The sequence below is a fragment of the Amphibalanus amphitrite genome, unplaced genomic scaffold (genome assembly GCF_019059575.1).
Source record: "Amphibalanus amphitrite isolate SeventyFive unplaced genomic scaffold, NRLGWU_Aamphi_draft 000258F_arrow, whole genome shotgun sequence".
Lineage (NCBI taxonomy): Eukaryota > Metazoa > Arthropoda > Thecostraca > Balanomorpha > Balanidae > Amphibalanus > Amphibalanus amphitrite.
In genome coordinates, this window is record NW_024881753.1 from 647954 (window position 1) to 660391 (window position 12438).

Here is a 12438-nt window from a genome sequence, read left to right on the forward strand (position 1 = left end):
GCAACGGACCGCGGATCATAACCGTGTTCAAACACTAATTGTACGCATTAATTCTATCGTCTATTTGGAATGATACGACCACTGCTGACACATTTCCCACAAATCGGCCAAGTTATCTATAGTGTAAATCGTATTTGGCACAAGAAACAGGCTTACAATTATCAAATCAAGAAGCAATCGAAGCAATTATGCTCATTGTTTGTTCGTGGTAAAAGACGACGTACAAATAAGATTCAGACGCATGCAGTTTTGGGAGAGGAGGCCTTCAATCATTCGCCATTAAAATGTAGTCATACACAGCATAGCCAATAAAAACATCCGCTAGAGGCCCGTATAAAGGACAATACACGACACCAAGCCAGGGTAGTACTGAACAACTTACCGAAGACAAGGTAGAACAAGGGCGCGACACAGTAATACAGGGCCCAGGGTCGCACTGGATTGACAGAGGAAGGACAACAATATCAGTATAAATGGCAGAGGACCGACAGCGACTTACCAGTTACCGTGCCTCACCACACGGCCTCCCGGCTCCCCCTCCCTCTCCAGCGCAGCAACTATCCCTGCGGGGCCCTAGCCGCCGCCTATTGCTGCTCCTCGGGTATGTCGAGCACGAACGAGAGCCCGGTGCCCTCGAGCTCGCGCTCCATCCACCCGGTCATCTTACGGTCCATCTCAGGCGTGAAGTGGTTCTTCCAGTCGCCCGTCTTGCCCTTGCGCATGAACTTTTTGTTGGGGTCTCCGGTGGACCAGGCCGACTTGGCGATCCACTCCCAGTTCACCCACGGGTTGTTCTTGAGGTTGCTGAAGTGCAGGTGCTCGGCCAGCTTGTCCAGCTGCTCGTCAGTCGGCGTCTTGCCGAGGAACTCCGCCACCCTGGCGATGTTGCCGCGCAGGTCCTTCTTGAGGTCCTCGAAGAAGAGGAACAGCATGTTGGGGTGGTGGCGCTGCCGCCAGGCCTCCAGCACGTGCGGGAAGAAGGGCAGCTGGGTGACCAGTCCGTCGATGAAGAGGTCGACGAACGTCTCCAGGGTGAGGTCGGCGGCCGCCTCGTTGTACAGGTGCAAGTGGTGGTAGTAGGAGATGCAGACGTCCTTCGGGTTGCGGACAATGTACACCACCTGCCGACACAGAAAACACGGCGTCAGCCCTTTACGTAGGGGAGCTCTTTTTATGTAACCATATTGAACGAACCAGCGTCATTTATTTTTCATTGGGCGAACTGAATTCTCAGGAATATCCTTGCATTAGCGGCACAAATGAGTGTCTTGATTGTGAAACTCGGAAGCCTTCCTTACATTGAAAGGCCAAACAATTAATTGCGGTACATTCATAACTATGTTTCTACCAGTTATGCCCCAGAATGACGTGGGCTATTCAGCTATCTCCACGAACATCCTTTGGATCTCTTATGCTGCGGTGCTTGTCGTTCTAACTGAGCAGATACCTTGGCGGTGTCGAGGAGTTTGGGCGGGCACATGTGCAGCGGCAGATGGGTTTTGACGAACCACGGCCGCGGCCGGGACTCGATCGGGTCGAAGAAGATGCGCCGCGAGAGCGGGTCCTCGCCGTCCCTGATCTTTTCGCGGACGGAGCGCGCCGTCACGCCCGTGATCTCCAGGAAGTGGTAGCGATCCGGCATCAGCATCGACTTGGCGCCCTCGAAGTCGCAGTCGTTCTGCAGCAGCCAGACTAGCTCCTGGGTCCAGGTGGTGCCTGACAGCGGGAGAGACGACGTCTGTGATACTCGCTGCTTAGCTAGACGTAAACGGTTACTCTGAAGAAGCTCTAGAGAATCAATGGGCTCTGACGACAATTTACATATCTCATTTACATGACCTCGACAGCGACAGCGCTATGGACCGACTGCTGAGGCCAATGAGCGGGTCCCTGGGATCGACCGCTTCTGGTGCGCCCCTGGCGGCCGGCCGACTCACCGCACTTTGGCAGCGTCACCACCCAGATGTCGCCAGGGTGCACGGGCGTGTTGTAGTACTCCTCGAAGAAGGGTTTCGAGTCGGGCATGGCCACGTAGCCGGAGGGTCCGAAGCCGGCGAGCCCCTCCTCTCGGTAGTCGGGGAAGGCGCCGGCCATCCTGGCGAGCCGCTCCCCGGCCAGCGGCACGGGGTCCCAGGGGAACGGGAGCCGCTCCTCCGGCTCCGGCTCCGGCTCCGGCTCCCTGGCCGGGTCAGCCATATCCGCGGCCTGCGGGACGGACGGACGGACGGAGCAGAGCGGTGTGATCACACTGAGCAGACTGAACATTGCGCCGAACATGTGCTGGGAACGGCACGGCACTGGGACCGTGACGAGCTCGTCAATATTAGATAATAATTGTCGTGAGAGGTGCCCTCACTTTGACAGCCCTCCGTGGCAGTGCTCCTCGCTATTATTAACGTTTCGACCCCTGACCGCTCTCACCTCCGATTGTCGTGTGAGGGAACGATGACCTTCCGATTCGCCAAGCGAGGACCTTCGCACGCGGTCGTTTCTATGACGATCAGCTGTGTATACCCGTACAGTGTGCGTATATACAGCTGCACAAAGTGGCATGTAAGCGATCATGTTCGTATATGGTCCACGCTGTTCGTATGGTGCAACGAACGCTTGCTTTGGCGACCGCCATGTTGACCTAACAACATTGTCATTAATTCCATTTGCCTGCATACATATATTATGCTTTTTATGTTTTGTTGGTGATAAGAAGCTACTCACATTTTCTGAGTAATTGTTCAATTACATCCATATCGGTGAACGTTTATCTGTTACTCGCAGCACTTTCTGTGGAGCTAGGATATACAGCTCCATTACGTATAATTGGCGTTTCAGGACATTTATCAGCCGGTAAGCCGCCATTCGTGTCGACTGTGAAGACTGTTCATCTGCGTAAACAAAAGCTCGTCATAAGATCTGTCGGGATGCCATGATCCGGGTTACAACTGTAGCCCATTTTAACCAATATTCTGACATTTAGCTGGGCGTTTGACAGTTCAAGCGGTCTTTTTAGTCGCCGGGGTTTCGTAACCCTATTTTATTTACAAACTAGTAAGAGAAAAAATTATAAACCCACGTCACACCTAAAATTGTCAAACAGTTGTTTGGCGAGCTGGACTGTTTAAAGTTCTCGACGTCAGAGTATGGTCCTGGTAATGCTTTGTGACGAGAGTGTCTCCACTTCCCTGTGGTTCACCTGTCGGGCACACACCGGTGAAGCTGTGAACACCGGTGCAGCTCTGAGTGGCACTGCGGAGTGGGCCAGCCGGTATCGATCGACTCAGGTGTGTGTGGAGCGGACAGCTCCAGTCCTACACTCGCCGCCGGCTGCAGCCCCGCGCACAGTCCGTGGGGATTGTGCGGCAGGACAGGACACGAGGGAACGGTGCAGAAATAAATCCCCGCCTCATTAGTACCATGTCTGTACCCAGCTCTGTCATTACTGATCCCCTATATCTCCTCAGAGCCACTTCCCAGACTCAATTATTTATCACAGAAAGACATTGCGCATCTCTTTTGCATCCGAAATTCGTTCAAAAGGTGTTCAATGTAGGGGGTGATCATTTCATCGCGTATAATCCGGGACTTCTTTTAAAGTCATCCTATCTATAGGTAGAAATTTCCCTTGAACCGGATTCTTATGGACTGCCCCTGTCAATTATAAGTTAAAGTTCGTCCGGTAGCATAAACGTCAAACGTGTAACTTATGTAGCAATAAATGTTTGCGATGTTACGAGTGACGAGTCCTGTTCAGTTCCCCTAATGCTCTTTAGACGCTCGGGCTTTATTGGAACACTCATGACCTCAATTAACTTAATTATCTCTGAAGGTCAATTAAATTAAGAGCTCATCATTTCATTGAAAGTGGCGAGCAGATTAAGTCGTTCATCTACTCGAATGCCCCGAGGGTTCAATTACTCAGACGAACTGATTTTACGTGGGCGTAAATCGGTGCATACCTATGTCGAGAGATATTTTAAATTTAGACGTTATGGTGCGAGCGATGCGCTTGGTACGAAGCAGGCAGCGGGCAGCTGTTTCAGTTTCGTCCTGTAACTGTCTGTCGCCCTTGCCTTTGTTTATTTATACCGCTTCTAGGTTTATGTGCACGACCTTATCCAAGCGTCGGCGGTCGGAGGACGCATGAAAAGTGACCATAAAATATCTGGGTCAAAGGCAGCATTGCTTATGAGACCTGTCAGCCGCCATGCCGTCATGAGTGGTGTGCCCTTCACGATCCACCGTCCCGAAAACACCGTTTCCGCATTAGTGCTTTCCCGCACCCATTATGAGCAGCGAGTTTTCCCATGATCCGTGTTATCGTCAGACCTGTGAGTAGCGGTGCATGGGTCTACACTTACACCCGGCGACATTTTGCTAGTCTGGGTTCACACTTCACACCCTTATAGTTTGGTCCACTCCACATCCCACCGGCCACCAGTGTCCAGTTTGATCCACATCCCCGACAGTCTCACATATACATATGTGCCAGATCCCCGTCGGCCTATTTCTACCCCTGGCTCCTCCTGAATCGGCCGGCCAGTGAGCGGCACCGCAGCTCAAACGGCACAAGTGGCACGGACCCGATGCCCTCCCACTCCTGTCCCTCTCGCCCATACACTCACTCACGGTTCACGTCCACGGGGCCGGACGCTATCGTCTGCTGATCTGTCGACACTCATACACCGGTTATTTCTCGGTCTGTCCGTACCTGAAAGTCGGCGGTGCCCGCGCTGACCAATGATACGGCGATCTCTCGGCGCTCGAGCTGGTGTCAGCCTGGGTGATAGGGCAGGGCGACCTCTGGGAGTGCAGTCCGACGGTCGGTCGGCGGCAGAGACCACTGTCCTTGGCCGGCGGGTGAGCCTGTTTGGCGTCCCGGCGGTCGGCGGGCGGGGCTCAGAGTAGCGCGGAGGTCGGACGGCCGCAGCTCCGCTCGCCGTCTGACCTGGAGCACGACTGCAGCGCTGGCCGCGCCGCGCCGCCTCAGGCCAAACAGCGCCGCCGCTCGCCGCACTGCGCCGCTATTGGCACGCCGAGATGAAGCCATTCTTTTGCAGTATTGGGGTATTATCGGCGCGTGGCGGCCCATATGAGTGCGCGGCCGGACGCGGCGGCATGCAGTGGAGCCGAGCGCGGCGCGTTATTGCGTTTGACTGAGGAGTGCTGAGAAGGTGCGCCAGTCAACAGGGGCGGGTAATGAGCCGCCTCTCGGCACCGAGCTGCTGCCGCAGTGCGCGGTCAATAGCAGCCCCAGCTGGGAGCGTCTCCCGGGAGACGGCAAACGCCGGTATTTGATTTTATTGGACGGTACATAGTTATTTGTCTACACCTCCGACATTCAATCTCTTCGTGCAGTTATTGGATGTTTACTTGCATGGCATGCAAAAAAGAAATTATAATAAACGGACGTAACAAAATTCCGTATGCATAGTTGAGAAAAACTACTAAAAAAGCTGAGAAAAACTACCGAAGAAGAAAATGGCCCGCAACACGAGTACCTCAACTGACTGAATAAATAAACAATGGGCATTCACCCAGCCCAGCCCGTGTCCAGGATCAGTATATAACAATCAGCATATTGTTGTAGCTGCAGCTCGTATTGTAAACGGAGGCAGTAAGGTGCGATCGACACTCGACAGACACATGCTTGCTGAGATTTCAATGATTGAAACTATATGAAAATATAAACAAGAAGTAGAAAAGAAGGGTACCTTGCATCCGTTTAAATGTATACCGTACGGACTCAATCCGTCCCGTGGTAACAGGTGCCGGCTAATGTTCAGCCCATGATCAGAAGCGCCGTGTCCGTGGACCCAATACCCAGTCCCGTTCCCCGGCTGCGGGAGCGGCTGTCAGCGCCGGGAGCACACTCCCGTCTGTCAGCGCCAGCCGGCCGCCCTCAGCTGGGCTCATTACTGGCTCATTGACGCGGTCTGTTCCGGACGGCGCGGCGGCCGCTCCGGGGGCTCACACTCACAGCTCCACCCGCCGCAGCGCCGGGAAATATTGGACCGGCTGACGGGCCAGCGGCTACTGACAGCTTGACGACACGGCACTCGCATTTAACGCCTTGTTAGCTGTATTGGATATTGCAGTACCGTGAAGCGACCAAATCGTTCCAATAGAGGCACACACTGTTGGGTTTTCGCTCACTTTGGCTACCCTTGTGTGCCGGTGGCCCGATGGCGCATTGGCCTGGCCTTTGTGCCGTTCCTGAGTCGTGTCACGTCTGTGACCTTGAGTGTGAGGACGTGAATTACCATGAGTATATGTATGACGGCTGTACCCGTGAGGTGAGGACGTCTAATACCGTGAGTGTGAGGACGTCTGTAACAGTAAGTGTGACATGTGTAACCGTGAGTGTGACATCTGTAACCGACAACCGTGAGCGTGAAGTATGTAACCGTCAGTGTGAGGACGTCTATAACCGTGAGTATAAGGACGTCTGTAACCGTGAGTATGAGGTCTGTAACCTTGAGTGTGAGGACGTCTTTCACCGTGAGTGTGACGTCTGTAACCGTGAGTATGAGATCTGCGTTCGTGCCGTGACCCTGGCGGTCTGTAATCGTGAGTATGACACGGTCTGCTTCCGTATGACGTCTGTATCGTGAGGATAACGTCGGAAAACGTGAGCACGACTTGAGGATTTGTTTGTTTGTTTTGTTGGGTTAGGCCCTTTCGGTCGACAAGACCATTGCAGAGCCGGAAGGATGATAGGAATTAGGGGGAGACATTGGTCTGGGCAGGCACCCTAGTGAGTCGCCGGGGCTGAGCCCGTCCAGAGGACAGGCCACCCAGCCCCAAGGCACTCACTGCACCCGGCTACGGGGTGCGCTCCCTAAGGAGCAGCGGTGCCGCTCCAAGGGAGCAGGCCGCATGAGATAAAGTTGCCTGTCCAGCCCGGAAGGGGGTTGCGGCGTGGAGGAGAAGGATTTCTGTATCCTGAGGATAGAAGCGCGGATAGGTTGACTTGAGGATATGAATTCGCGGATGTGTCGTGTGGCGCGTGGTCGCGACTGTGACGTATGAGCCCGTGATGGTGACGCCGTGTCCGTCCGTCTGTGTCCGCAGAACGCCAGCTCGACTTCGGGCTCGATGCTGCTGCCCAACATCACGGGCGGCCACTCGGGCTCGCACAGCAGTCCCGAGACGCGCAGCCTGCTCTCCCGCGGCTCGTTCCAGCATTTCCCGTCCATCTGAGCCGCCCGACCGCCACCTACCGGCCGGACGGGCAACTGCGGCCGACGGCAGCGCCGCCCGGCGGCCGACGGAGGAACTAGGTCTGCGTTAGCGCTCTGCCGGCCAATGGGGAACTAAGGAGGTGGCAGCGCCTCCCTACGGACGGCGGAGGAACTAAGCCCTCCCTGAGCTGCGGTCGGCTGGAGCGGCTGGAGGGCCTACTCGCCGGTGGCGCCATCTGCCCCTGCCGAAGGACGGCCTCCGGTCCAGCGGCAGCTAACCCCTGTGTGACGTACCCCGTTTGTTCGCGTTTGTTGCGTTTCATCGGTCTATTCTATTTTCGTAAGGGGTGGGGTGGAGGTGCGCGCGGCCGCGCCTCCCGTCGTGTGTAAGCCGCGTCCGTCCTCCCGTCCGTCCCGTCCGCGCACTCCGTCCGCCTGTGAACGCGCTGCGTGCGTTAACTGTGATATATCGACACGGACCCGGCCGTCCGGGGCCGACGTTTGATGTGCCACCCGCCGCCGCTCGCCGGCTCAGTATTCAGACAGATGTTAATGGACCGCAGACTAGTCGGGGTTTGGTTGAGGTCACTGTTTAGGAGCTAGGTCTTTTCAGTCCACAGGAGCGCTCGGTCAGTTCCCCGGGCTGTCTCAGCAGCTCGGGGGAGCTCCCGAGGCAACCGTAGCATTTCTGTGACGCATCACACGGTTGTCATGGCAACCGAGAGTTTATGCTCGAGTTGGCATCAGCCAGGGAACTAGAAGTCATGGCGTCGTCCTATCGATAATAACCCAACTGAGCGCTGACAGCTGAGAGGTGCCAGCGTCTCCTGCCAAAGATCAATACGGTGTTATCATTCTGGCACCGAGCGGGGTCCGATCTCGCACTGAGCAGGTCTTGTCGTCGCTGCCCAGTGGCTCAGCGAACACAGGACCCCGTGTGTGCCGCCATTACGGACGGAGAAAGGATCTTATACAGACACAGCGGCGCCCTGCGCGAGCGTCCAATACAAATCTACAGTTTCCGTGTCGCTTCGTAGCTCCTGTGATTCAGTGTTTGTGAACCGGCGTATGTCGGGAGGCGGTGGTTTTCTTCACACCTCAGCCGCCCCCCCCCCGTGACGCGGTGCTACCAGATCCGTCCATTCAGCCGGCCGCCCAGTGACGCGGTGCTACCAGATCCGTCCATTCTGCCGGCCACCCAGTGACGCGGTGCTACCAGATCCGTCCATTCTGCCGGCCGCCCAGTGACGCGGTGCTACCAGATCCGTCCATTCAGACGGCCACCAATGTGCAGTTCATATGTATTTCAACATATCCGTGATCGTGTGTCCATGATAGGATGTAATGGTCAGCGCTGTTTACGACACAATACACACTCTATACCGGCGCGTTGGCACGACATATCCGTTCAGACGGGCCCCACGCGGCGCCAGAGCAATTCAACAAAATAAACGGCTCCCTGGAACACCCGAGCGCGGCCGGCCGGGCGCAATAAATAGGCACAACTACAACTGAGCCGCCCGAGCCGTGCGGCGTCACAGCGCACAAACTCAGCAATTGCAGCCACCCGGGAGAAAAAACACCAAACGAGGTACTCCGTCGGCGCGGAACCCTGTCCCAGTCGCTGACTCTGGCCTTAGCCTGCCTCCTAACAGGGAGGAAGGGAGGGTCGTACGGTCGGTCTAGATCTAGAGGTACGGACTGGCTCAGTTCCGTCATTAGGCCGCTCGTCCGGCCGCGACTCGGAGAGGCGACAGTCACAGATCACGATACGGGGTCCGGGCGAGAGTTGAGGTCGCCCTCTCCATGACTGGGCCTGAACTCGGGCCCACGTCAAATAGGGAACTAAGTTACATACTCGGCTGAAAACTAAAGCAGCGGACACACCGCTCACAAGCTCATGTGAAATCTGGCGCACCAAGTTCACATTTTGTGACACAAACTGCAAGATATGTCTAATGTCTCAGCTAGCCCGACAGGAAAACAGCATCTTGCAGTTCGTACAGGCAAAACACCAGCGATGTCAGTCATGAGGACGTCAGGCAATTATGCTAGGCAGGCAGCACAGGAACCATTCCAGACCGAAAATACACACATTTCGCAGTGATCCTTAGGAATGTCGGCTCACCAAAGAGCATATTCTCGCCAGGCAGCGCACCACGCCGCAGCACCTATGGGTTCTATTCCCCGCCTGCAGCCGCACCAGGACCCCTCCTAGGACTGCCAGAAACTCTGCCTCTCTGTCAGTAACTGCCCCCAGCCGTGCTCAAACGGTGCACGTCAGGCCACGACACCGTCAGAGGAAGCAGGCGGCGGGTGGCGGGCTGTGACCCTGGGCATCAAACGAGCTGTGACCCTAAGCGTCAAACCACACACTGGTGAAGGGGCGCGGTCGGCGCTGAGGCCCCCCGGCCCGGCCAGACGCCTACACTGAGCGGACCACTCCTGAAACGGAGCGCAGCCGGCGACAGTCTCAGGTACTGACGTGATACCGGCCCGGCCCTGCTGGCACGTCACTGACGTCATCACTACTCACCAGTGACGGCACGGGTGGGAGCGGTGCCGCGGAGGTCTGGGCAGCTTTCACACCAGAGTTCACACGGCGCGGTACCGAGTCCCAGTCCCGGAGCGGGTTCGTTGTGAGAGCGCCGGCCCGGACCGGCCGGTCCGTCCCCGGGGCTAGATCCGGGTCTCCATGCGCAGGGCGGCCGCCGACAGGGCGCCGGCTGACGCTGCCGACATGGACTCGGACGAGCTGACCGACTCGGTGCGGTGCGACTCGGCGCGGCTGCGCGGCGGGCTGAAGTCGAAGTTGTTGTCCCAGACGGCCGGGTCGGCGGCGGGCTCGGCGGCGGGCCACCACGGCGCCGGCTCGCCGCTGACAGGCCGCGCCGGCCGCGGTCGGCCGATGACCACCGTCTGGCGCAGCGCGGCCGGCTCGGGATCGGCGCCGCCGCCGCGCCGGCCGCCCGGCTCGAACACGAACGGCTGGCACACGGCGTCCCGGTCACCGATGTGGGTCGGCTGCGTCTGACAGGAGACGTCCACCAGCCGCGGCCCGAGCCCGCCGGCGCCGCACGAGCAGCCGGCCGACCGTTCGCGCTCACGCTCCTCCAGCACGCGCGCCAGGATGGCCGCCGAGACGCGCTCGTCCTCGGCCACGTCCGGCTCCGGCGGCGGCTCCGCTGTCGGGGAAACGGGGGGAGGTCAGATCACACACAGGGTGGACCCGACGACGGGAGGGTCCATAGGTATGGATCCCGACGCACAGGAATGGCTCCGGCGGCGGCTCTGCTGCCGGGGGAGAGTCAGGTTACGCATGGACGGGCACAGACTGAGAGACTATAAAAGGCCGGTGGGAGAGGCGTCACATCACATTACACAGGACGAGGAGGCGGAAACGCAAGTCAGGCCTGACACGAGTAGCATTCAGAAGTGACTGGGCTCGCATACAGACGTTGAACACAGTGTCATGATGCAGGACAAGAAACTAAAACGACCAAAATGATTAAACAATTTCTCTAGTAGCCTTGTGATAAATTGCAACACTAATGTGTGGTAGGTACAGGTCTCGCGAGATTAAGCGGTAGGTTCTGCACTTTTACATTTCCGGTTATATCTCAGAAACTAATCGATCTACGATGAAGCCATTTTACACGATCATGGTCGGCTTGTTACCCAACAAGTCGATCGCATCTTCAACACTTAAAAGCTTAAGACGACGAAGATATAGCCTGAAGTACACTAAATTTTCTAGGTGCAAAACCTACCGCTAAAACCCGCGAGACCTGTACCATGGATGATATAACACTGGATTGGTGTCTCGTGGAAATTAACATTGGGATCCGCGACATTGGGATCAGGCCTGCCATCTAGCGAGAGAATTATCGTAAGTTAGGAGCAAGCCGAGTGAACGCCATCTCTCAGCATTATGACACACGTGGGTGTGGTGTGTTAGTTGGCTTGAAGTCCATATTCCCACGAGTTGGAGGTAATCTTACTGGACCTGAGACGACAAAAAACGTCTTAAATGCTTGAAAGCCAAAAACGTCAAGCAGTCTTTAGGTAATAACGAAAATAAAATGCGTAAGACGGTGTGTATTGAAACGCCCAGTCACATCGGCTTGTACGACCTTTTATATGGTCATTTACTCACAATGGTACAGCAGTTTGACAATATGTCACTTACATATGTCATATTTGGTAGGTTCATTCCTTCTTCTCCGAATTACGCCCGATTTTCTTCATCTTAGTTAATGTTACGGCACGTGTCACGTGCCAACTTAGGGGTGTCAAAATTGTTCCACATAAAGTAACTCCGCAATGGCTGGGCTAATTACAGTAAAACTTCAATAGTTAGGCACCCAGTGGCCAATGCATTTCCATGTGTCACTATGGGGGTGTTACTGCACGTGCGCACGTGCGGGGTGCCGCTTCCATATCTCAAGAACGGCTGGGCGGATAACACTCAAACTTGGTACACAAATGTCACATCGATGCTCGCACTGCATTGATCAGTGCTTACATTGGTGCAGAGCTGTTAGGAAAACGATGAAATGAGATGCGTGGTGTTTATGCCTTTCTTTTCCAGCAGCTGATTGATTCGCAACAGGAGATCCTTGTTTGCAAAGGCTTCGTCTCCCTTTTCCACCCCTTGTTTAAAATAGCATTAACAGTGTACGAAGAAGATCACACATAAAAGTTGTTTTAGGCAGCTATCTTGGGCCAGGGCTGCGAAGTTGTAGTCAGAGCCAGCGGTTCTGTTCCTACTCGGAGTCGGTTGATTTTTAAAAGCTGTAGCCCGAGTATGAGTCGAACGTCACCGAAAAGTCATCACTCCACAGACTTACCAGGGCTGCAGGCGGAGTAAGAGTCGGAGTCTGTGTGAATTGACAGTTCTGCCCGGAGGAGTCGGAGTCGATATTTGGATACCGGAATCGGAGTTGGAGCCAAAGTTACTGAAATTTCATCGACTACGCACCACCGGTTGGGTCCTTTTCATAGAGCGTCCTGAATGACATATTGAGCGGCAATGACGTTAGCAATTCCGTTTAAGTTTTTCATTAGACTTATAGATAGTACTTACGTTCGTTTTGTTCTTTGATCGGACAATTTGTTTGATTTAGGCCAAGTAGAGACTCATGTGAAAAATAGCGAAAACGACACGTGCTGGCGAAGTCTCCAATAACTCCCTGTTTCACGATTTAATGAGGAAATAACATGGAACTGTTTATCTTATTACTGACCCTGCACGTAAATC

General features: G+C 55.3%; 3 protein-coding genes across 15 annotated transcripts in view; 1 reads left to right on the plus strand and 2 right to left on the minus strand.

Annotated features, from left to right (window-relative positions):
• Nucleotides 1-8566, plus strand: part of LOC122386632 (cyclin-dependent kinase-like 4) — a 35137-nt gene extending 26571 nt beyond the window's left edge. For all 11 annotated transcript variants that reach the window (XM_043376003.1, XM_043376007.1, XM_043376006.1 and 8 more), the window contains one exon: nt 7069-8566. In XM_043376003.1, the coding sequence (XP_043231938.1) occupies nt 7069-7197 (129 nt within the window). In that variant the 3' untranslated portion in view covers nt 7198-8566. The remainder of the gene's footprint in view (nt 1-7068) is intronic.
• Nucleotides 40-4964, minus strand: LOC122386633 (sulfotransferase 1E1-like). The gene is made up of 4 exons (XM_043376012.1): nt 4706-4964; nt 1938-2205; nt 1448-1716; nt 40-1121 (listed from the first exon to the last, which is right to left on the minus strand). Exons 2-4 carry the CDS (start codon nt 2194-2196, stop codon nt 585-587), a joined length of 1065 nt encoding a protein of 354 aa, XP_043231947.1. The 5' UTR covers nt 2197-2205; nt 4706-4964; the 3' UTR covers nt 40-584.
• LOC122386631 (tight junction-associated protein 1-like) overlaps nt 8464-12438 on the minus strand; it is a 30834-nt gene continuing 26859 nt past the window's right edge. For all 3 annotated transcript variants that reach the window (XM_043375998.1, XM_043375997.1, XM_043375996.1), the window contains one exon: nt 8464-10363. In XM_043375998.1, the coding sequence (XP_043231933.1) occupies nt 9858-10363 (506 nt within the window). In that variant the 3' untranslated portion in view covers nt 8464-9857. The remainder of the gene's footprint in view (nt 10364-12438) is intronic.